Source organism: Mastomys coucha, unplaced genomic scaffold, assembly GCF_008632895.1.
Source record: "Mastomys coucha isolate ucsf_1 unplaced genomic scaffold, UCSF_Mcou_1 pScaffold12, whole genome shotgun sequence".
Taxonomy (NCBI): domain Eukaryota; kingdom Metazoa; phylum Chordata; class Mammalia; order Rodentia; family Muridae; genus Mastomys; species Mastomys coucha.
Genome location: NW_022196894.1, coordinates 31,188,865 through 31,214,763, shown reverse-complemented (window position 1 = coordinate 31,214,763; position 25,899 = coordinate 31,188,865). Strand labels below are relative to the sequence as shown.

The following is a 25,899-nucleotide window of genomic DNA, read 5'->3' as shown; positions in this document are numbered from 1 at the left end:
TCCATGAGATCAAGCTGGAAGGCATTTTCTCAATTAGTGATCAAGGAGGGTAGGGCCCAACGTGGGTGGTGTCATTCCTGGGCTGGTAGTCTTGGGTTCTATAAGAAAGCAAGCTGTGCAAGCCAGGGGAAGCAAGTCAGTAAGTAACATCCCTCCATGGCCTCTGCATCAGCTCCTGCTTCCTGACCTGCTTGAGTTCCAGTCCTGACTTCCTTTGGTGACGACCAGTAACATGGAAGTATAAGCCGAATAAACCCTTTCCTCCCCAACTTGCTTCATGGTCATGTTTGTGCAGGAATAGAAACCCTGACTAAAATGAACGGGAAAGGGTACAGTGTAAGCCATCCACGAAGACATTCACTTTCTGTGTGCTTTGTAAGAGCGAGGGCAATGGAGATTCCTGAAGGGGAGACCCCCAGAGATGTGCTAAGTGTTAGAGAGCGAGATGAAAGGACAGAAGGGCCTTAAACCAAGCTGGAGGCTGCCCTATAAGTGAGGGGTGCTCGGGGTACATTGCTGGTCTGGGATAGGGAGCAAGATTGCAAGGAGACAGTGTCTCCCTGTTCCCAGTCCCAGAATTTTGCTACCGTATTCTTACTAATCTCTGTGAGTCTTTATAGACACCCATGAGGATTTTTGCATTATTGCTCTTTTACTAGCTGTAGATTTCAAATGGACTAATTCTGGGTTTTCTCTTTCCTGCAAACTCCCCCTTCTGCTATAACACTGCCACATAGTAGGCCCAGAAGAAAGGCCCTCTAGACCCTGTCTGCTCTGAGGCCACTGGGAGAGTCAGCCCTGAGACACACTGTTCAGCTGACATTAGAGTGACTTGCAAGTGAGACCTGGCCAACTAGAAGTCCTCAGGCAGCGCGCATAGGCCCTTCAAGGACTCCCTCTTTTTATTTTAGAATATTACAGGTATCCTTATTAACTCTGTTGAGTTCCTTGAGGGAGTAAAACAGAAGAAGAATGAAGATGGAGCTCACCCAAAAATCACTTGTCTAGTACAAAGCCTGGGTTCAAGTCTAGAATGCAAAACCAACAAAGAAAGAAAACCAATCAAAATCTATAGGGGGCGCAGGGCTGCGGCAAGGCAAGGCACACCAAACACATGAGACGGTACAGCGGTAGCCACTGCCAGACTCACAAATCTGTGCCAAAAAAAAAGGGGGGGGGGCTCTATACATCCATCCTAGTGTGGAGACTGGAGCGAGGGTAGGGTCCCTTAGGGGACATCTGTCTGCAGAGGGCTCTGCATGCCACTGTGTGCAGTGTGAGCAGACACAAAGTGTCTCCCCAGCTATGCCTTCCACTACCTCACGGCTCTGGGCTGTCTCCTTGTCTATGAAGCTGAGATGATATGTGCCTCACAGCTGTCAGGAAATACTAAATTTTACATAATTAAACACACTCGCTGCACTTTGAACGCCACCTGTCACGTAGTGCTTAATAAGCCTTATGTGTTGTACGTTATTTTGTGATAAATGTTACACTATTATTATTACTTATTTTACACAGCTCATAAAGACTGTGCCCTCCAAATCTGCTCAAAGCTGAGACTGGTTCACAAGGACAACTGTGAGTTCCCTTTGGAAAGAGAATGCCAACAGCCACATGGCCACTTTGGGATATGTGCAAGGCCCAGCTACTGCCAGATGGCAAAGGAAGCTGTTGAACTCCTGGGCGTGGTAATGTGCTAGATGGGAGTGGTGAGACCAAGGGCTGCAAGAATAACCAAAGTGGCTGTGTGGCTCCTTCCACTCCACCCGTGACACAGCTCTAGATCCCCAGGATGCTGGCGTCCCCAGGACTCATGCCCTTGAGCGTGACATCTGAGGGTTCTAACGACTGACTTTGCTAATATTACACATTCAGTGAAAGCCTACAGAATACATTCTTCTTTTGTTCGTACTTGAAAGCTGTCTGCATATGAATATAAATATTCTGTTCCAAGAGCAGACCTGGGTCTTCAGAGGGGAACTGTTCCTTTAACAGTTTATAAACTGTGGCTCCAAGTTGTTTTAGAGTTAATATTTTCTACTTAAGAAATGTTCTATATTGATTTTAATTTCATACAACTGCCTGGATGTTTTGTCTCATTGCTGGCATCTCATATTTGTCTTTTTCTTTTCATTGATCAAATATTCAGGTGATTCCAATGGCAGAGGTTATTTTAGGGCGAAAGGACAGACAAGCCCAAGATGCCATTTGGTGCCAGCCTTCAGTGTTCCTGTGTGGTCTCTGGCTCTGTGAAGTGACTCACTTTGTTTTTTAAAGCAGTTAAAAAAAAATGTCAGTCCAAATGATCACATTAGTTGGGATTTACGTAACAATTTTTGACTACACATGCAGAGTTTCCATTTAAACTGTGTTTTATCATGTACTGAGCCCCTTTTAATGTACCACAGAAGTGCTGGGACATCATTTTAGAGACTAGGACATTGAAGAGGTGATGGATGCCAAGGAACGGAGCTCTCTCTTATTCTATCTGTGGTCTTAGTAAAACTCTGCAGCCTCAGAAAGAGACAATCCCAAGGGGAACCATGTGATGTGGCCAAGGCCTGTCAAGTGGTACTTGGGTGATCCAGTAGATCTTCCACATGTGCCTGGAGGCCTGACCGACAGCTGTGGCCTCATGGGGACCTTGAACACACAGGCCTCAGAACCACAGAGCACAAATGCACTGTTGTAAGCTGTTAGTGTTGGGGCAATCTGTCACACAACAATAGACAGCTTTCCCAGACACCTTGCATCTACTGCAGGGCTCCACTCCTGGGGACCTGAACGCTCCTGAGATCTCTCAGTGTGACTGCACCAGCAGAGGAACAAAGGCTGGTGTTTCACGGTCCCATTGGCAGCATTAGCATCCACACACAGTAGGCATTCGATAATGTTTAATTCCTAACTGGGTAGTCTTCCGTTCCGCTCAGCCTGTTCGGTATATTGAAGTCACCGTGTAAGAAGGCACAGTAGAGAGGTCTGGGAGCCCCACTCTAGGATATTTTTGCCCAAGGAGTAAAAGAGGGACCCTCTGTTCCCTGTGCTAAAGATGAACTAACCATCCAGATCTAGTAAAAGAGGGTCTGTCCTGGACAACGAATCCCGAGAGGCAGGAGCACAGGGAGCCGGTGCTTCATAGGGCCACAAAGTGAGGTGACACAACAGGAAGTCCAGAAGGGTCACACACTAGAGTAAAAATCACCATCTGCCTGATCCTTGCCCTAACTCTAGCCCACCCACGATGAGCCCTGATCCTGTATAGTCAGATTCATCCTGAGGCTCTCACTGGGAACCTCTGAGGCCTGGGCTCCCCGTATTCCCATTCTAAAAGCAATGCCGGCTATGCCCTGTACTTCCTGCTTTCTCTCAGAATCTATGCTTCAGGAATTTATTCTCTAAACTGTAGTATCCCCAAAGCTTTTCCCTGTCACAGGCCCACCAGAAGCTGCAGGGGCGCCAGCTCACTCACCACCAGCCAGCCGGTCCTCAAGAAAAGGACAACCCCGAAAATGTTGATCATGCAGGATGTGAACACACCATCCCAGGTCCCAAACAGCACTGGCTCCCACATGAACAGTTGGATCTTCCACCAGGGCTTGGGCTGGGCCAGGATGCCCTGCAAAGAACATGAGATCATGAGCAGCCAACAGAAAGAGGGAGGGGACTGAACTTAGAAATCAAAACAACAATAACAAACAAACAAACAAGGACAAAAACTTCCACCCTGGGACTGGGAAGATGATTCAGCTGGTAAGAGTATTTGCTATGCAATCATGAGGACCTGAGATCAAATCCCCAGTGCTCAGGGAAAGCTGTACGTGGTTGCACACGCTGAAAGCTGGTTGAACCCAGCTTTGTGGGAGACAGGGAAGTGCCAGGAACTCACTGGCTATCTAGCATAGCCACAACAGTTTCAGCTCAGTGAGAGACCCTGTCTTCAGTGTGTGGTCTCTACACACACACACACCTGGAGTTGAGGAATACTCTATAAAGGGATCTCTACGTTCTCTTAGTAGCAGGGGTTGTTGCATCCCTATGTAGCTAACTCACCAAATACTCAGGCCCTCTGCAGGGAGAGATCATGTGACCAGGTTGTTAGAAGCAATAGCACCTTTGCCTTGGTAGGTTGGCCCCATCAGCTCAGGCAGCATCACTGACTCCCAGCAACCCGCACTCCCCTCCCAGTCTTCCAGATGAGGACAGCTTCTAGCGTTCACTCCTGATGACTAGACACTTCATTTCTTCAGTCTTTTCCATACGTCTGTCACAAGATCCTTCTGTTTAAAAGAATCGAGCCATTTGTTTCTCTGCCTGAACCCTGCCATGGTGCCTCTACACCTCCTTTCTTTCCAAGATCCTAGGGTCTTCAAGCATGCCTCAACTGCTTATCTCAGAATCAAAGATACACCATTGGTTCAGTGGGTTTTCTGCTCATCTTCCTAATCTAAAATTAACAATAGCATTTCTGAACCCCTTGCTAGCTAGTTTCTATGTCAACCTGACAAGAACTAGAGTCATTTTGGAAGAGGGAACCTCCACTGGGAAAATTAGCTCACCAGATTAGCCTATAGGATACAGGCAAGCCTATGGTGCGTTTTCTTGAGTGATAATTGATGTGGGAGGGTCCAAACCCCTACGGGCAGGTGGCCCTGATACTATAAGAAAGCAGGTTGAGCCGGGCAGTGGTGGTGCACGCCTTTAGTCCCAGCACTTGGGAGGCAGATGCAGGCAGATTTCTGAGTTCAGGGCCAGCCTGATCTACAGAGTGAGTTCCAGGACAGCCAAGGCTACACAGAGAAACCCTGTCTCGAAAAAAAAAAAAAAAAAAAAAGAAGCAGGTTGAGTAAGCCCTTAGGAGCAAATAAGTGAGCTGTACACCTCTTCTGCATCACTCCTGCCCTGACTTTCCTCTGTAACAACCCATGGGTGGTTTGAATGCAAATGCCCCCATAGACCCATGTGGTTGAATGCTTGGCCACTATTAGGAGATGTGGCCTTGTCAGAGGAAGTGCATCACTGTGAGGTGGGTTTGGAGGTCTCCTATGCTCAAGGTCTGCCCAGTGTGACACCCAGTTGTTCCCTTCTGCTGCAGGAGGATCAAGATGGAGAACTCTCAGCTCTTCTCCAGCACCATGTCTGCCTGGATGCTGCCATGCTACCCACCATGATGATAATGGACTGAACCTCTGAAACTGTAAGCCAGCCCCAACTCAATATTGTCCTTTATAAGAGTTTCCGTGGTCATGGTGTCTCTTCATAGCAAGGGAAACCCTAAACAGACCGTAATGTGGAACCCTGAGATAAACTGTGTCCTCCTCCAATTTTTTCAGTCCCAGTGTCTCATCACAGTGACAGAGACCTAAAACAAGCCCTTGAATGGAAGCCCTTTACTAAAATGACCAAAGGCATGTGCGATACTAGAACAACACAACAAAGTCAGTAGCCACTCATACTGGGAATTGCTTTTGCACGGGCTGAGTAATTAATCTAAACTGGGCATCAGCAGAGTCTGTGGTACCCTAAAACCATGCAGCAGGTTAAGGACCCTAAGCAGAACAGGAGAGAGGAAAGTGCAGTCCCATGCAGTGTCTGCAGCAGGTGAACACGTGGCCAGAGCAGGGCTAGAACCTGTTTTTGATCAACTAGGAGGTGAGTGCCTGGAGTTTCTGTCTTCATTTCAGTCTGGCTTCCTTACTGGGTGTCACCTGCTCCCCTCACAGACGTGTTCATCACTCAAGGAGTGTCTATCCAGCCTAACCCATGCTCTCCCAAGGATGAAGGCACAGAAGTAACTAATTGTCCTAAATCTCTAGCCACCTTGAATTCCAGCCATGGTTGCTCGTCATAGGGTACCAGATGAAGGGAATTGGCCATACTGCTGAGGATACACCCTGGAGCGTAAGTGATTATCTCAGAACCAGACTGCTCCCCTAAGCCAGCAACAGCAATGAGGATTTTCTGTCTCTGGTTAAACCTAAAATCCATATCAGCATTCCCAAAGATGGCCTTGGAGTCATTAGACACCGAGATCCTTGTCTCTCAAGTGTAGCCGACTGACTAAGTAACTTCTGCTCCTCGCTGTTGTCTCTTTAACTGGTACATCTAGAGTGGGTGGCCAAGACTCGAGCTGCTGGAACCTGAACTTTGCCCCCCCGCCCAGACTCTAGTTTTATTATTTACAAATGTAAAGAGAAGCAGAAAAAGAAAAAGCAAGAAGCAGGAGAAAAATCTAAGACCCAGAGTCACAGGGCCTGGTTCTGTGATGACTGAAAACAGACACACCAGTGACCTCAGACAAAGCTAGACAACACTGCTTAAAACAAAAGAGCCCAAAGGTTGTTTCTTCTTCCTACCACACAACAGACCAAGCAAGGGCTCACCAGAGGGAGGAAAAGGACAGGGGAGGGGAGGGGGCAAGGGAAAGAGAGGAATGGAGAGAGAAAGGGTAAGAGAGGGATGGAGGGAGGAAAGACAGGGGAGAGATGGGCGAAGGAAGGGCAAGGAAGGATGGAGAGAGTTTGGATATTGGAAGGTCAGGGCATCAGGTCAGGGAGGAGGAACTAGCTGGACTGTTTCATAGCACCAGGGGTGACTACTGTCTGCAAAGACTTGTTATACATGCTCAAAGAGAGGAGCTTAAAGGTTTCCAGCACAAAGAATAATTGGTGTTTGACATGGATGTGCCAATCACCCCTATATGATCATCCATTGTGTATTTAAATACTATTGCACTGTACTTCATATATATATGTAAATGTTTTATGTTCATTAAAATTTTTAAATTTGGGGCCAGCAGTTAACAGTGTTTGGTGCACACATCTGATGGCCTGGGTTCGATACCTGGATTGTAAATGAGAGGAGAAATTTGTGTCCTGAAAGTTGTCCTTTGACCTTCATATATACCATGGCATGTGTCTCTCTGTCTCTGTCTCAGCCTCTGTCCATCTGTCTGTCTGTCTGTCTGCCTCTCTCTCTCTCTCTCTCTCTCTCTCTCTCTCTCTCTCACACACACACACACACACACACATACAAATAGAATTTAATTTTGAAAGCTGTAGGAGAGAGGGAAAATTAAGAGGAAGGAAAGGAGTGAGAGAGGGAGGTAGAGGAAGGGAGGGTGAGGAAGGGAGGGATAGGGGAGGGACGAAGAGAAGACCTCGAGAAATAACTTGGGAGTCAATTAGACTGGCGAAGCAGAGTCCCTGTGAGACTCTGGTCAGCCCTGACTACCGGTTCTCAGCTCTGCTGACGTCTATTTATTCATTACCAATTCTTCCGTCTTTCACAAACCACAATGCAGAAGCTCCTCCAAGTCAATGACTGCTGGAGCTCAGAGCAAGGACCGCCATCTGAGATTGTCCTTGAACTACAGTAGCAAGGGGCAGGCTGGTGAACCCAAGATTGTTTACTCTGATCTCAGTTTCACAATGCAGGACACAGCCCAACTTCCTTTCTCTGCTTGGGTGAGCCTCCTTTCTGGGCCTGTTATGGATCTATTATTATCCATAGAGACAGTAATAGCAGTAGCCATCAGAATGGAAAGAGTTAATAGCTCTGTTTTATTCCTCATAGCACTGGGAGACAGAGCCTGCTGCCTAAAGCTAGGAAAATGCCTTTCTACCCTAAGTCTTCCAGCTGGGGTGCCAGTGGGTGTCCAGACTGTAGAATGTGTACTCTACCATATACCATACTTGCTTAAAGGCAATGAGTCCTTTCCTTCCCTAAATTTAGGTCCTAATGCTCTGGGCCTAACTGTGTCCATCTGGTCTACCCTGTGAATGCTCGTGTGACTGGGCTTTCCAGTCTGAAGGCTGTGGAAAGCCTTTTAACCTCACACTCTAGTACATCAGCCCTGAAGAGTGTTTAATGTCTATTGTAGGTCCAAACCTCAGGACACTTTTTAGCCTGAGAAAGCAAGCAGAGCAGCTATAAAATGGCTGGGTGACTGAGCCAGGACTGTGTGCTTCAGGATGCTGGTGTGGGGAAACTTCCAGGGTGTGTGTTTGTTTGTTTTTAAACAAAGTGATCAAAGACTATCACTAAGTCTTCCCATAGTTTAGTCACCAGAGTGTGGATAGGAACTCCTTGGCTTTGACCACCATTGCAATTCCAGTATTCTTAGAGAGAAAGACCCCTTAAAACCTAGTGAAAGCAAAGACAGACAGACAAACTGCAAAAGAGACAGATAGTAGAATAGAAACCCTTAAGCATAAAATGCCAGTAAGTACAACAAAGCCCCTGGGTGACTCTCCAGACCCTGTGGAAGTGATATACTACCTCCCAGGCACCCCACAGAAACACCAGCATCAGCACCTAGTCCAGCCTCACATACACACACACACACACACACACACACACACACACTCACACACGCTCTCGAAGAGTCATTGTTCAAGAAGGGTGTGGCCCAGACCCATAAACCAGCACAGTGGCTGCCTGCTCAGGTATTGTGAGGGGCACAGCAGCCATCTGCAATAGAAGCAGACCCACAGGGGGAGAGCTCAATGTCAGCTCTCACTTCCCTAGTGATTCCTCCGTTTGCCTGGAGGGGGAGGGAAAGGGTAAGAAAGGTGGCTAGGGTAAGAAGTGCCAGTGCTAAGCCAATTCAGGGCTGTGTTCAAAGGGTCAGAGGGGTGCTCTGATCCCAGCTGTTGGTAACTGCCTTTAGAACATGGTTGTCCTCAGCTTAGGAACATCAATTCCAAAAATAACAGAATTTCATTCAGTGGTTCACACAGACGTGTAGGCTGAGGAAAGGGAAGTGGCAAAGGATGATGGACCTCGTGCAGGGTCCACTGGGTGGAAATGTCAGCTGAGCAGAATGAACATAGTGGGGAGCCAGTCTGCCATTTTAGTTTATTCTTCTGTGGCTGTTGATTACCCCGACCAAAAGCAGCTTGGGGAAGAAAGGGTGTATCTCGGCTTATACGTAGCAATCCATCATCAGGCAGGAACTGAAGCAAAGGTCATGGAGGAACACTGCTTTCTGGCTTGTTTTCTCTGGCTTACTCAACTACCTTTCATTTACAGCCCAGACCCAACTGCCTAGGGCTTGACACCACACACAGTGAGCTGGGCCCTCCTACACCAACTAGGAATTAAGAAAACGCTGCTTCCCGGACACGGACACGGGCCTATGTGATTTGGGTAATTTTTCACTTGAAGAGCCCTCTTCCCAGGTGACTCTGTTCTGTCCTCAACGCTGAGATAACCCCGTGCCTTTCAGTTCCGAGAGAGTAGTATTTCTCCGTGAAACAGACTGTCCCGGCATAAGCATGGAAGTACGCTCCTTCCTGTACCAGCGAGCTGAGCTAAGTAAGACAACAGTTCTGCCACAGCAGCCACAAGAATGCAGGCCCAAGACCCCTTTGCTCCTACAGCTACGGAGAGGCCAAATCCATCTTTTAAGTTCATACTTCATTTTAGAGAACCTGACCTAAGTTTGAATTCACGTAAACAGGCTGGTACCTAGCATTAGTTTCCAAGTTGCCCCCCCAACAAAACCCAAGCCTAGCTCCAGTCTCTAGGCTAATTCCCAACAAGACCAGCATCTCCAGGTTATTACCCCCAACAGATCGGCACCCCCAGGCCTAACGATCGCCAATGCAGAGGGAAGCAGAAATTAAGTTTACGATATGACTCCCAGTACCAGCCAATTGTGTTAAAGGCCACAGTAGCTTTCCAATTAGATGCTTGAACACTTATCCCCCTCTTGCTGCTTACTATAAAGCCTTGCACCCATAGACATTTGGGGATCCTGCCACACACCTCCACCAAAACTGTCCTGTTTTAGAGGGCCTGAGCTAGCTCGAATAAAATAAAGACCCTGCTGTGAGTTGCATCAGATCTGCTCTTGTCTTTTTTTTTTGGGGGGGGGGGGTTGCTAACACCTCCCTGGCACTACACTACTTTATAAGCCTTAATGATCACACCTGAACCATGAGCTAACACCTTGTCTCTTCTGATAACTGGAGAAAAAGATGAAGGTCAGAGGTGGAATGGAGCAGGGCACACCTCTTGTCATCTCCCCAGAGTCCTCCTACAGAGACAGAGTGGATCTCTATGGGTTATAGCTTGTGCACAAGAACCTGCTTGACTGTTACTGGTTCTTGTGTTTTCCAAGAGCTGACTATTGAATTGGCCATCAGAGAATACGCCCAAGCTGCTGCTGACCCATGATGAAGTGGACTGGTTGGGGTACTTAATTCTTTTACCCTGGAGCTGAACGCATCACGGCTAGATCACAGCCATGACAGACAGCTGGGCACCTGGGTGAGGTGACCAAGGATTTAGGAGACAGCACCCACATGGGGTACCTGCAGGAAGTACACAGTTGTACCTGTGTACTGTGCAAAGTTCACCTCTCTGAGATGACCATTGTGAAAGCTTTGCAAAAGTGACGTGATTCAACACGGGCGGCCTAGAGATGCATAAGGGTGTTTTACATAGTATTAGAAAACCAAACCAGGACACTATGCAGGGACCCTAGTTCAGATCCCAGGTAACCACCTAAGAGCCAGGCACAGTGGCATGCATCTGTAACTCCAGCACTGACAGGGAGACCCCAAGCTTGCTGTCCATGGAGTCTAACTGAACTGGTGAGCTCCAGGCTCAGTGAGAGGCTGTCTCAAAAAATAAGATGGAGAACAAAAGTTAGAGACTCCTGACACTGACCTCTGGCCTCTGTGCACACACACAAACACATACACATATACTGAAGGCCACAAAGAGTCAAGAGCATTTGCTTATATGTGCTCATATCTATCAATATTTACCATATTAAGAACTTGAGAGGGCTGGAGAGATGGCTCAGTGGTTAAGAACACTGACTGCTCTTCCAGAGGTCCTGAATTCAATTCCCAGCAACCACATGGTGGCTCACAGCCATCTGTAATGGGATCTGATGCCCTCTTCTGGTGTGTCTGAAGACAGCTACAGTGTACTCATATAAATAATAAATAAATAAAACAGTTTAAAAAAAAATAACTTGAGATGTTTAAGTGTTTATTTATTTTAACCACAAACTTTTTTCTTAGTAAGACAAATGGCCGGACAGTGGTGGTGCACACCTTTAATCCCAGCACTTGGGAAACAGAGGCAGGCAGAGTTTTGAGTTCGAGGCCAGCCTGGTCTACAGAGTGAGTTCCAGGACAGCCAGGGCTATACAGAGAAACCCTGTCTTAAAAAAAAAAAAGACAAATGGCTTTAGTGAAAGAGGAACTATTTTGCAACACAAAATTATTTTCTGTTGTGAAAAGAAAGACTTCATTTTACAAATCTTAATATCTAGCCTGAGAGCAAACCTGGCTTTTTTTTTTTTAATGTACCTTGGATTCAACCTGCCAAATAAAATTGTCATTTTTGAATTACAAGAGAAGAAAAAAACAAAGCAAAACAAAACCTACTGTTTTTATGTCAGAAAACAAAAGAGTTATTTGTTACATCTGATCCATGTATGGAAAACATGGATCACTCAAAAGACAAGAAGAAGCCCCTGAGAAAGGGAACAAAGGATCTGAGAAACTGAGGCAGCAGAGTGAACGAAAGCAAAGGAAATTAAGACTTCAGGCAGCAAAGGCACTTGGCTGTCTACTGAGCCCGTGGCACCGCTTGGCTTTTCAGTTGAGCGCATGCGCACAACCTCACCACATAAACACTGTTGGCCATCTAAAACTTTCAGAGCCAAACTATGTTAAAGAAGAACGCGCTCCTTACAGTTACAGGACTGTTGTAATTGTTGAAACAGCTGGCAGGAAAGCAAGCAGGGCGGCAGGCAGGCAGGCGGGTGTGCCGAGGTCTTATTTTTTTGGTATCAGGAAGCAACAAGTAAGCTGATAGTAAATTAATAACCCAGAAACCAAGATATCCGTATTTTATTTACAGTGATAATGATAACCAGCAGAGGAAATAAAAACCAGAAAGTATTTGTGGTGGCTGACACCTGGGACGGGCAGGGGAGTAAAGGGGGATTTTGTCTGGGTGCCTTGGTGCACAATTGAGGGCGTCTTCCTGCACACACGAAGTGTTTCAATGACAAGAACACTTTGTTTTTATTTAAAGAAAAAAAATTACTATATATTAAAAACATTTAAAAATAAAATAACCAATAAAAAATGAAAAAGAAACATTTTAAACAAGTGAGAACTTTTCGGCGTGATTTTGCTAAGCTGGTGTAAGAAATCCATGTTAATATTCAGCGGATGGATTCACAAAGCAGTGTCCTCCCTCTGAATCACGTTTTAACTGCATTGCATGAGGTCCTGTGTTAAGTGACTGCCTGCTCCCTCGATTTCGGTGCCTTTAAAATGAATTGTAATTTGTTATTGCTTTCTATTATTCACTAACCAATGACCACATAAAATGAAAATATCTCAAATGAGCCATGACATTGTTTTCTTTTAGCTAAGAAATCTGTAAATAGGGGAATTCATGTTAGAGCAAGGACAGAATTCTTTCCGGCTTATGGAAGGACACTAGGCCTCTGTGGCTCTTGGTCATTCGGGAAGCATCTAGCACCTGTGCAAACAGTGACGTTTCATAGAAATGAGAGGGATTTTATAAATTCCACTATTCCCCCATCCTTCTTTTTTTTCCCCTGTTGTAATGAAAAGCACTCACCAAAATAAGGAAAATGTACATAAGACCTGCAATGACTGGGATGTCCAACACCCCCATGTTCTACATTCAAATTTGGTTCCCACATACCAGAATGACATGGATCCTTAAGTAGTGAGTGTTACCCAGAGGTAACAATAGGGAGGAGCACACCCTCTATGGGGGTAGGGGGTGGGTATTTCCAGGACAGGATAACTGAGGAGGAAGACCCTCTCCCAGTGCAGGGAACACCTTCCGCTGTCAGCCTGGATGGAGAGGTCTGAGGAAGACACAAGGTTGTTTACTTTTTTGCCTCTGCCTCTTGCTGGCGCGCGCACCTATCCTATTGTTACTCCCAGCATGCTTAGCTGCCATCAGAACAATGTGGACTGAAGATCAAATGCTCTCCAGAAAGCCTCAGGTCAGCGGTTCGCTGTGGGTCAAAACCCCTTTGGGGATGCATATCAGATATCCTACATATCAGATATTTACATTATGACTCACAACAGTAGCAAAACTACAGTTATGAGGTAGCAACAGAATTGTTTTATGGCTGGGGTCAGCACAACATGAGGGACTGTATAAAAGGGCTGCAGCATTAGGAAAGGTTGAGAACCGGGCTGGTGAGATGGCTCAGCGGGTAAGAGCACTGACTGCTCTTCCGAAGGTCCTGAGTTCAAATCCCAGCAACCACATGGTGGTTCAAACCACCCGTAATGAAATCTGATGGCCTCCTCTGGTGTGTCAGAAGACGGCAACAGTGTACTTACATATAATAATAAATTAATTAAAAAAAAAAAAAAAGGAAAGGCTGAGAACCACTGCTCTAGACTTTTAGCACCAGACTAGAACTACTGAGACATACAGCAGCTACCAGGTTCTCAGACTCTAATATTGGACTACCCAGCCTGCACTATAAGTTCTCACCTGCAATGTGTTCAGCCCATCAAGCTATTACTCCAAAGAAGCTTGCCTACCCACACACACCTGTTATTTTGTTGTACATGTGCTCTCTCTCTCTCTCTCTCTCTCTCTCTCTCTCTCTCTCCTCTTTTTGTGTGTGTATGTGTGTATCTCCCTCTCCCCCCCCCTTTTCTCACCTTCCCCTGACCCTTCTTGTTCAAAATGTATCTCTTTCTACTTGACATCCTCCCCACCACTATAATCCATGCCAATAACAGAACTAAGCTGATGTGGGCTTTGAACCTATTAAATAAACCCTTTCCCTTTGTAAGTTACTGGGCTCAGCTATTTCCTTGTAGCTACATGCCACTGACTAACAGGGGATCTTTCTTCTGAGAGATGTTAACACTAAGTCACTATCCCCTCAGAAGTGCATTCTAGGCTGCCTGGATGTTGCCTCTAAAGACTGTGGGAAGCAATCCTATACCACCAGTGGTACCACACCACACCGCCTGAATAAGGCATTAGAGCTCAAGAAGAAAAACATTTATTTTTATTTTTATTTATTTTATGTGTATAAGTACACTGTAGCTGTACAGATGGCCGTGAGCCATCATGTGTGTGGCTGCTGTTGATCCCAGGACCTTTGCCAGCCCTTCTCGTTCCAGCGTAATTTACTGTAGCTGTCTTCAGATGCACCAGAAGAGGGCGTCAGATCTCATTACGGATGGTTGTGAGCCACCACGTGGTTGCTGGGATCCGAACTCAGGACCTTCGGAAGAGCAGTCAGTGCTCTTACCCACTGAGCCATCTCGCCAGCCCCAAGAAAAACATTTTTAAAAATTGATTTGTAATAGATTTAATATACTTGACAAATTACTGATGAGCAAACGAAGATATCTGGTCAAATTATATTGAGATATGTGAGTTTGTTTGGCATAATTCACACTGCTCTATGAACACACAGCTATAGTGTTTAAACTACTATCCAGAAGTGTTAGGTCTCAGGAACCGGGTACAAATGGCTAACTTACGTGTCTATTAACAAATTTGAAGCAGATGCAAATCAGCTCTCCCACAGTTCCCGAGGCTCCTCCCAGCTCTCCCATCATCCCTCAGTACCCGTAGGTCCTCCCAGTACTTCTCACCTTGACCTCTACCCTAAACCTCTCCCTCCCAGGGCCTGGGTTTCTGCTTCAGGTCTCCCCTCCCCCAGCCTGGTCCCTATGTAATTCAGCCATAACAGTTACATTTGTCTCTTACTCTCTTGACCTGGGCCACCTCTTGGTCAGTGGCTCCTCTCTTGCTCTCCCTCCTCCTCTCTCTTCTCAGGGTAGGGTTTAGTCGAGTGGCCGTGTTCAACTTGGACTCTTCCTCTGCCTGCTTTCTCCCTTATATCTATAATAAAAATCTTCTCCAGACTTGAGGAGCCATGTCCGCCTCCTTTTATATGGTTTTTTTTTTTTTCATTCATGAAAAGATATATTTTGGTGAGGAAAAGTACAAAATGAAGCTAAAATTCTCATAGCCTCCCCTTAGGAGGTCAGACCACAGTCTGGGTAGCACCCAGTGGCACCTCACTTAGATCATAAGAATCGTGCTTCAGCATCCCTAACATCTAGACGTCTCCTTGCAAACACAATCTATCATATAATGACAAAGACAGCAATTTTTTTCTCTGCTTCTGGCCACGGATGAAATGTAGCAAAAGGCAATGCAGATGTTTGAAGTAACACAAGCCGTCCATTCACAAGCAGGCTAAGGCCAAATCCTACCGGCTGTCTTAGAGAGCAAACGCTTAGACGGGAGTATGTCTTTCATAAGCCAGCCAACCAACCAATTCTCAGTCTACAGCTGCAGCCACTAACTCCTGAACACCAAGCCATTATTTCTTTGGACCTAAATCATCCCAGGGTCAGTTAGTAGGAAACTAGAGACCAACACTTAATCCAGAGTCCAGAAAAATTCTTCAGAGTGGCCCATTGCCCACTGTTCACCCTACTCTGCCTTCTTGTCCTGCAGAACGCCCACCCAAAGCTTTGGTCTTAGCTTCCTCTCACTCCTGGCTTTGGCCACCTGACTAAACCTGGTGCATCCCCCCGTGGGCTGGCACAGAATTTTTGAGGACTCAGAAATAAGAGCAAAAGTGGTTTTTCTTTTTTATTTTGTTTTTAATGGCACAGTCTAGCACAAATGTGTAGTACATATAATACTGTTACTTGGAGACTAGATCATCCCTAACTCATTAACTGGTTTCAGCCTAGCTCTGCCACTCCTTATGTGTTTTGGGGGAAAAAAATTTGACATCTCTGGGCTTGTTCCCTGACATGCTAAGCAAGGAGCCAGGTCATAGTCTCTGGGGACTCTTGTCTCCTGAGAAGTTTGGCTTGATTTGCCTCTTGTGCTGGCTAGTTTTTATGTCAGCTTGACACCAGCTAGAATCATCTGAGAGGAGGACATTTCAGGTGAGACAATGTCTCCATAAGATCAGGGTAGGCAAGCTTCAGGCATAATCAGTGATTGATGGGGGAAAGCCCAGCCTAGTATGGGCGGGGCCACCCCTGGCTAGTAGTCCTGGGTTCTCTAAGAAAGTAGGCTGAGCAAGCCAGTAAGCAACACCCCTCCGTGGCCTCTGCATCAGCTCCTGCCTCCAGGTTCTTGCTCTGCTTGAGTTCTTGTCCTGACTGCTTTAGATGATAAACTGTGAAATAGAAATATAAGCAAAACAAACTCTTTCCTACTCAAGTTGCTTTTGGTCTTGGGGTCTCATCAATACAATAGTAATCCTGACTAAGACATCTCTCTCTTCCTAGTGCTTCCTTCTGATTTACCACTGTGCTCAGATTTGATCAGACTTTCTTTCTATGACTGGTCAAATGAATTTAGGTGGAACTGAGAAGACAAAGAACTAGAAAGAAGTCAAGCGTTGCTGGGCAACCAATCCAGGCAGACTCAGACACTGCCAAAGTGTCCACAGGCTACCTGACCCAGGCAGACTCAGACGCTGGGAAGAGCTTCCACCAAGGTGGCATTCTGGATGTGACATTCCTGTCCTTGTCCTTCTTTTGCTTGACATTGCTGTGCTAAATCATGCATGCATTTGCCAGCTGGTCCTTCTGATCATGTATATGGCCACCCCGTGAACTAAATGTGGCCTTCCCTGCCTTTACAAATGTTTACTGAATGCTTACTATGAGCCAAGTTCCATATGATAATTTTCAAGAGTTCTTTTCCTTTATTTTTCTTACTTCTCTAGCGTAGGCTCAGTCATTACAGCCATTTCCTAGGTGAGGAAATAGAGGCTGAGTGACGTAAGAAACTCAGCCAAACTCACAAAGTGCAGAGTCAGCACTTACGCCTAGTCTGTCCGTGTAACCTTGACCACCAGACTGTTAACCCTTAGATCTGCAACCCCTTGTCAGTGAGTTCATTTTACACACAGACACACACACACACAACCACACATACACACACACACACACACACACACACACACACACACCCCTAGTCCCCATTTGATCCTAAGATGCCTAAAGCCAATCCAGTCATCCATTTCTCAGCCTAACTCACAGCTGCAGGCTGCTTCCTACTCCTGGGGCTCAAGAGACAGGTCAAGACTGGAGGGTTTTGTTCAACACCCCATAGCCTGTCTTCCTATTGGATTCTGCCTACTTAACCCCAGGTTATACATGCACCAAAGCTCTTCACAGATTTTCTTGCCACCCTGGCTGGAGTTAAGGTTACAAAAAGGTTCACGGATGTTCACTGCAGACCAGCCACTCCAGAGTTCAGCTTCAAAAACATTAGCTACCTCACTAACTACTCTTTGTCTCCCACAGAGATCCTCCATTTACTGTTTGCTCCCCTTGGGCTCCCGAAGAGGCCCTTGATTTACCATCTGGATGGATTATGCATAAAAGGCATACACCAGAAAAGAGGAAAGGTCAGCCCTTCACACCAGACATGCTTGCACTCAAAGAACTCCAGTCCTTGTCAATCACCCCAAAGTAATTGCATTCATCCCAGAATGTAAAGATAACATATGTTAAGTGTTTAGAATAAGACAATGCTCACTGTAACTTTCCATCTAGCTAGGATGTGTTTCCTGAATTTACCACATACTCTATTTCTACCAACACTTCAAAATCCAAAGCAAATGGCCGTTTATCCAATCAGACATACAACCAGTATGGCTGAGCATCACCCCTACTCCAAGCATGTTATCAAGAATTGAGAATGCTTCTGAATAGCCCTCCCCCCCAGAAAGAAGACAGAAATGGCCATGCTATGCTGCAAGTGGAAAGACCCAGGCACAGTGGAAACTATAGGTTGGTCATACCTTAATAGGCCTGAGGGCCAAAACAGAAAGTTTAAACTGGAAACTGACATAAGAGAAACCACTTAAAGGCTCTCAGCCAAGATGTCAAATGCACAGGTCAGTGGTATAGAAAGAACTATGTCACAACAAATGAGAAAGATGTTAGGAGGCTATGAACAGCCCAGGCAGGAAATGGTACCCTAGACAATGCAGGAGAGAGGGAGAAGCGGGGACGGAGAGCTGGATGGATTGGAAGAGGTAAGAGCTTGTGTTGCTCTTGCAACTCATAGGATGTGTGACTCCAGCTCCTGAGTGTAACTCCCTCTACTGGCCTCCATCAGCACTGCACACGTGCACAGATGCAAACACAGACACAAAACATATACACATAATTTTAAAAACAAACTTTGTTAAAAGTGATGGATTTCAGTGTTTCTATAATGTGATTATGAAAGGCAATGATGCTGGACACTAGACAGCCTGTCAATGATTTAGGGAGAGAATCCAACACAGAAGCAGAGGCCTTGGTACACCTTTTTAAAGTGGACATTCTCTTGAGGACCTTAAAACGATTGACTCTGCACTATAGTTGCCTGGTATTTGTTCATTTGGTCAGTCAACTGACATTCACTCACTTAAAAAAAAAAAGAAAGAAAGAAACTCTCTTAGGGTCCCCAAGCCTTAGGGTCCCAGAGCAAGAACATGGCCCCAAGCATTTTTTGCCCAAGAATCAATAGCTGTAGCCAAGAGTAATCATCTTTTTTCTATTTCGCTTTGTTTTTTGGCAGTGAGATGGATGGAAGCCAGGACATTACAGAGCCAGTGCTGTACCCCTGGGGTACACTCCTGCCAGTGATGAAGTAAGTACCTTCGAGGAGCGATTCTAAGTTCCTAGTCATTCATTTCTAAGCAGCTTGACCACTCCTAGGGCTAAGTGTGAGGATTTATAGTAAGTGCCAAGGTCAGAGAAATAAATTCTGCGTCTGATGAAGGACAGGGAGCGGTGTATATTACTGAGCATTCACTGCCTGCCAGTCACCAGGCGGCATTCCTTCATGGACATCTGTTCACACATGAAAAGGGGGTTAATATGTAGCTTGGATGCCCCTACCACCTCCTGACTTTCAGCTTTAGACCCTGCTCTTGACATACATACATACATATATATAAATCTATATGTATACGTATATATATATATACACACACCTATATACATATATGTATATGTATATATATGCTTCTCTCTCCTGAAGGGCTTGCTTCCCTCCCTTACAGTGCAGGAACACCTCCCTGCCTCTCACTACAAAGCATTAATGAAACCCAGGGGACAATGAAACACCAACATGGGTGAACACAGATGGCAGAGACCCCATAAGCACATAGGTGTGGGCTTTCATTTAAGGGACCAATCCTTCAATTCTATTTTGACTATCAACCACACATGGAATATTTTATACCACACACACACATATACGTATATATGGGGACCAGGGACCTTGCCCCATGACGTACATACATATATACACGTATATGTGTACACACACACACACACACACACACACACACACATTAATAACCAGCAAGAAGGACTTAATAAAAACAAAATCAACAGACATCAGGGAGCCCAGAAACCCTCTGATTTCAGTAGATGAGTTTTTCTAGACATAAACTTACCTTCTGACTTCGGTCTGATTTGTTATTAAAAGGAGCTCCTACCATCTGAGTCTCGGCCTCCATTCTTGGCATTCTTCCCATGGTGGGGTGGAGGGCGGAGGACTGAGTGCGTTACAACTAATGCCAAAGGAGACTTTCTGCACACAGTTAACCATTGCCCCAGCTATTCTCTCAACGCCAAAGTAAACCTGAGATAACCTCTTTGAAAATACTACACTACCACAGACCCCCTCCGCTCGCACCTGTCTGTCCGACAGCAGCTGTCTGATGGCCTCTGGCAGCTTCATCACCACCCCTGAACCAGGCTTACCTGCTGGGCTGCCTCGTGGAAGAGCTCCTGTGGAGACCTCTGGGCCATTCTCCAGGAAGTGAGGTTCTGGTACTCTATCTAGATGGGAAGACCACTCTGGAAAACAAACATCACTCTTTGTCAGGCCGGCCCTCCCTCCCTTGCTTGCTTCTTCTGTTTGTTCAGCTTCCTCTGCATTGAGTAAGACAGCAGGTGAAGTAGAAACCTTGTTGGTGCCATCTGGGGACTCCTCCCCACTGGCCTCTTTAGTACCTCATTCATGGCTCAGAGCCCACCTTATCATTTCCTGTGGTCCCGAGGCCACAGGAACCCCTACAGTTCACTCTCTTCTCCCTGAACTCCTGAAATAATGGGGAATGGTCTAGGCTGACTGCTCCAGCTGCCCAGCCCTTAAAGACAGCCCCACAATCCTTTCCCCAGTGCCTTGGGAACCCTTTATTCAGAGCAAGGGCACTGAGGCTGGAACCCGTGCCTGGTGGTGAGTGCGGGCAGAATGAACTGTAGGCAGAGCCAGAGGATTGGGGGCTGTCTTGAGAGGCCCCTGGCCCCTGGCCAGAATAGGGCAGGTAAGAAAAAGACGTCAGAAAAGTACAATTCTGGCCCACCAGAGGAGTTGACCTGGCTTTCCTGAGGCCAGGGACCTTGCCCCATGACATTTGGAAGAAGAAAGGGAGGGAGAGAGAAGAGCTGAGGTGGGAGAAAGATTCTAGAGACTTGAGCGAACGTGGGGAGACGAACAGGGGAAGATTCCTGTGGGACGGGTCACCCTAAGAAGATCTGAGGGCTGCGGGATGAGGCCCTGGGCACCAGGGTCAGTTCCTCGCGACCCCGGCCGTGCTTCCCCTCCGCGGAGCAGTACCCGCAGCCTCACCTGCTCCTACCCGGGCTCCCGAGGCCACGCCCGCCCCGCCACGTGGCCGCGCTCCGGGCCACCTGCTCTGAATCTGGCGCGACCCCGCCCCAGCGTCGGGACCGAGAAACTGGACTAGAGACCCAGGCCCTGAGCACCACCTGTCCTGAAGGGCAGTGGTTCAGCCAGGTGACACCGAACTGGCAGGGAATGGAGCTTCTAAAGACAAGAAAGCGCCCCGGGCATGCTGAGAGGCAGGGGGCTGACCATCGCCACTTCTGCAGGACCACCGAGCCGCCTTCCTTAGGGGTGAATTAAGGTTTCCAGGGGCTCGGGTTGCAGGGCGAGAGGTGGGAATTAACATACAGAGAGATTAAATTATCTCCATTTTCAATCTGGCATAGTTCCTAAACCTTAAATAACTTGCCAGGCTTCCATGTGGGCTTCTGAGAAACAGGAGGGCAGCTGGGAGTACTTCCCACACCCACAAGCCTTTGTGTGAAATCCCTAAAAATAGAGGCTGTTCTTTTAAAACAAAAGGGAAGGCAAAGCCCGGGAACACTGGTGGCGCCCTATCCTCTCTTTGCTGCTCCAGGGAAGTTGTTCCTGCGAAGGTGTCTTAAGTAAAGTTTGCTGCCTGGTCCCTTTTAACAGTGGTTAATCTCGCTCACGGTGTTTGATGCTCAAGGATCCATCATCACTGCACCCAAAACGTTTTTCTCATCACCCCATACAGAAAACACACGATGCCTCCCCCCACCCATGGGGCCCCTCTCCGCTGTCTGTCTTTCTGTCCACGCTGGATATATCTGGCCTCTAAATGGAACAGTACAATATTTATCATGTGCCTGGCTTGTCACACTGGAGCACCACACCCCCAAAGTCCTTTTTATGTTGTATGCATCAGCATACAAGCGAATCGGGTTTTCATTCGTTTATGGAGTTTTGTTTTCGGTTCGGGCTTTACAACGTTGGAAGTGGAACCCAGGGCTTTGTCGATGCAGGACTCTTCTACCACTGAGTTATATCCCCAACTTGCAGAGGAGTTTTAATAACCCATCTCCGCAAGAAGCAAAATCCCCATTTCCACCAGAATGAACCACGGATTAGCTGTCCTTGAGAAGAGGATGGACAGACAGAAGGATGGCAGATTGCTAAAATCGGAGACATCTTGCATGGCAGGGACAGCATACTTTGCCTGTAACTAGGTTCCTGTTTGCTGTCAACATCTGGGGAGCCCTACTGCTAAAGCATCAGCCAGAACTCTGAGAAATCCAGACTCACCCATCTTTGTCACCATTGCTTCCTGCAATAAACTCTTTTCTAAATAAATGAAAAAAGAGTTTCCTTCAAAGCCTATCTTCTAAACCTTAGAATAAATGTATCCATATCTTTTTTTTTTTCATTTTAAGGTTAAATAGAGGAACTCAGTTGTTTGCAAAGAAAAAGTATGCCCTGCTTTATGCCAACTTAATTTGTAACCTTAAAATAACAATGACAACAAAAACTAAACAAGACAAAAACAAAACAAAAAACGGAAGTGGTCTTAGACACCTTTAACTTTAGCACTAGGGAGGCTGGGGCAGATGGATCTCCTTGAGTTGACAATAGCCTGGTCTAAGAAGAGTTACAGGACAGACAGGACAGACAGAGAAACCTTGTCTCAAAAAACCAACCAACCAAACCAAACCAAACCAAAACACCAAACAAACAAAAAAACCCAAAACGCTTGTGCCAAAAAATAGTATCTTGCATATTCTTAGAACGGAACATCTCCATTTCTAAGTTACAGTCCTCAGTGGCCTGAGAGAAGAGTGTCCATTGCACTGTTCACCTCTAATATTTGAAAGCATGAGAACCTAAAGTCCATTGGCAGAAGATGGATTAATTTAGGACAGAGCCACACGAGGACTGCCGGGGCTTTAAATCGGGTGGTTTTCCGTGTACTGACATAGTGAATACAAATAGCAAGTTGCAGGACACCGTGAGGGGTGCCCTGTAATCCATATGTCTATAGATATATGTATCATTTGCATGCAAAACACCATCAGTCTATTGTGTTTCTCTCTAGAGGGAGGAACCAGGATAGTAAAATAGAAGGGAAACCCACTTTAGTGGATACATCTAGAGTTTTATTGACTTTTTTTTCTTACAACAAGTACACATTACTTTAGGATCTGAAGGAGGAAAATGAATAAGAAGTTAAAAAGGAGGCTGATGTGGGGCCGATGGTATTTTCCCAGGATGGCTGCACTAATACATTCCATCCAATGTGCTTTTTGTAAAATAGGAAATGAGATTCCCTCAGGAGATGGGACTTTGTTCTCATTGACCGCAGTGGGCTTTTGCAGCCTTGGCTGATGGAAGAAATAACATTGTTTGGCTTCACAAGCTAAGTAATAAAGGCAACAGGTGTTCTGGCTGATAGACTCCTCACACTGGAGATTCAGACACTGTATTGTGGAGTGTATGTGGATGCTCCAGGCAAACAGTAGTGTTAACCAACTGTGAGCAAAACAGGCCTTTAATTGACTCCCACTCGCATCGGAGGGGTCCTGGGCATTCTAGAGCAAGCTGTTCTTGCTAGGTAAGCTCCGAATTCCCTGACTCACAGAGTGGATTAAAGATGGTGGCTGCTTTAGACAAATCAGTTTGAGAGTAGTTTGTTACACAGTGATAGACACCAAACACAGGAAGAATCCGACTGTGATAAAAGTGGCTCCTCCCCCTCTCCAAATACTCCGAACCCATTTTGTTGTTTGGATTCACCGTTATTAGAGTCCACAGTTATATAAGAGTATATGATACAGCTATTTTTCTTTGGCTGAATAAGAACTCAGGCTCCAGTGCTGAAGCCCGTGGCAAGGCTGTTGCACTGTGCATCTCACCAGGCTGCAATGCACCCAGAAGCTCGTTCATGTCCTTCCTCCCAGACGATGGAGCCGAGAGTTGCCCTCTGCGTGAAGCCTGGCAAGGAAACCAGGCTTTAGAACAGAGGTTGATGCTTCCGCAGGAGTGGTTTAAGACCACCAGAAAATACAGACATTTACATTATGTTTATAACAGCAGCAAAATGACAGTTATGAAGTAGTTATGGTTGGGGGTCGCCACAACATGAGGAGCTGCAATAAAGGGCCGCAGCATGAGGAAGGTTGAGAAGCACTGTCTTAGAAGATGACCGCTCTTGTCAGAAAGTCTGAAGCTGGGGACAGGATCAGAGCTCAGACAGAGTAAAGCGGAACAGAAATATGAAAGCAGACTGGAAACATGAAACAGTGAGGTCAGCAAGTATGCGCACAGCACCTGGACCCCACTGCCACAAGGAGGGGTCGGCTGGACTGGCATGGGCTTCACAACCCCTGTCTGTACTTCACAAGCATCTAGGAGTGGGTTCAGGGAACACCCCCACCTGGAAACTTGCCCTAAGGATTCTAACCTCATTACTTGACTGGTCTGAGGTGGGGCTGGACACACAAGCATTTTCTTTAAGGCCCTCCATTACCAATGGACAGCCATCTATAGTAATTATGGAATTTCTAGTCCTATCTTTTTTTGTCTTTATCCTAACTACTACTATACAGTGCTGTCTTCCTCTAATTAAAATGTAAAAGGTTTATTATCCTTAGCTTTGCAGAGCTATGTGTCTGTGTGCATGTATGTATGTGTCTGTATGCATGAGTAAAGGCCCACAGAAGCCAGGGGTATAGGATGCCCTGGAGCTAGAGGGACTGAGTTGCAAAACACCTGATGGGAACAGAACTCATGTCCTTTGGAAGAATAGCAAATGCTCTTAACCAATGAGCCATCTCTCCAGCCCTCTAATTAAAATTTTAATAGCAAGAAGGGGTGCAAATATTGTCCCTGAGATAGATAGTATGCTACATGGTAAGTATTTAGCTAGTCACTGAAATATATTTTCCAAGGCATGCCTATACTAAAGTTAAAAGTCTTGTCTTTTATTTACTTTTTTACATTTATGCATGTGCATGCATGCTCACACAAGTACCCTTGAAGGCCAGAGGGTGCTGGATGCCCTAGAGTTACAGGTGCTTGTGGGACACCTGACACAGGTGCTGGGAACCAAACTCAGGTTCTCTACAGGAGTGGTATTATGCCCTTAAATGTTGAGCCATCTCTCTAGCCCCACATTTGTTTTTTGAAACAGGGTCTTACTCTGTATAGTCCAGGCTGACCTAGAACTCAATATGTAGCCTAGGCTAGCCTCAAAACTCTCAGTGATTCTCCTGCCTCAGCTGGGGATTACAGGTGTGCACTGCTTAGCTTGGCTCCTTTCTGGATTTTGAATTGAACTTCAAAGTCTTAGGTAAACAGGGGGAGGGACATCTGTTAGGAGCACTGCTGGGAATTCCTGGAAGTGGGATGGAGGAGCTCATGGGTCCCAGAAGTAAAGGTGGGACCTTAGGGAGAACAGAATCCTGCTTGCCTTCCTGGATAGGGCTGAGTAAAGAGGGCATGGCCCCTCCTCTCCGGTATCCCCAGCTCCCGTCCAGCAGGTTTCTCATCCAGGATCTAAGGCATTTGTTGATTCTGGGGGTTTGCCTTGCAACAAGAGAAAGTCATTCTCTTAGCACTAGCCACCTGCCACCGGCCACAAGCCAGGACCTGGAAGCCTGAGAAAGCATGTGACACGGACGTCCTGTTTATTTTATGACAACAGTGGCAGCCCTTCTGGATGGCAACATAACTGCTTAGCATTTTTTATCTCCTTAAATGTCACACACAGAAGTCCCAATGGCAGACCTTTGGGAATGCAGATGAGCAGAGTGAAGTCTGGCCTGGAGCCCTGGCTCTTTTCCCTATGCCCATGCCCAAGGTCTTTGTATTCAAGGCCCTACCTCCTAGTTTCTTACAAGGAGTTCACATTAAGACTGCTAAGCCTACCTGTGAGAGTTACGGACTGTTTTGCTGGGGACCAAGATCCAGATCGGTGGCCTGCTGCGTTTTCAGACCTTACTCTGCTTCCTTTCTGTTGGAAACCACGCCACCTAATGCTGTCATCCCAGAACCCCAAACTCCCGGCCTTGCACTTTGGAAGGGATCCTTTTGCACCCTCACATTAACTCTAGTGCTTGGACCCACCCTCTCAGGCAAACCCACTAAATACCTGTACATCATCAACCACTGGGGTCAACACAGAAGAAAACACAGGAGCAAGACCACTCTGAACAGGTGAGGAAGCCACTCCTCAAATTCTCCTACTGATAAGCACAGCACTGTAGACTGTAG

At 46.4% G+C, this 25,899-nt stretch overlaps 1 protein-coding gene across 2 annotated transcripts in view; it reads right to left on the bottom strand.

Moving 5' to 3' along the window:
- Slc12a8 (solute carrier family 12 member 8) overlaps positions 1-20,827 on the bottom strand; it is a 166,939-nt gene extending 146,112 nt beyond the window's left edge. The window contains exons 1-3 of one of the 2 annotated variants that reach the window (XM_031363721.1): positions 20,674-20,827; positions 19,803-19,898; positions 3,473-3,619 (exon numbers count right to left, since the gene is read on the bottom strand). In XM_031363721.1, the coding sequence (XP_031219581.1) occupies positions 3,473-3,619; positions 19,803-19,850 (195 nt within the window). In that variant the 5' untranslated portion in view covers positions 19,851-19,898; positions 20,674-20,827. Of the gene's footprint in view, positions 1-3,472; positions 3,620-19,492; positions 19,632-19,802; positions 19,899-20,673 lie in introns of those variants that run through there. The other variant, XM_031363722.1, reaches the window with a different exon arrangement.
- Between the last annotated feature and the right edge of the window lie 5,072 nt (positions 20,828-25,899).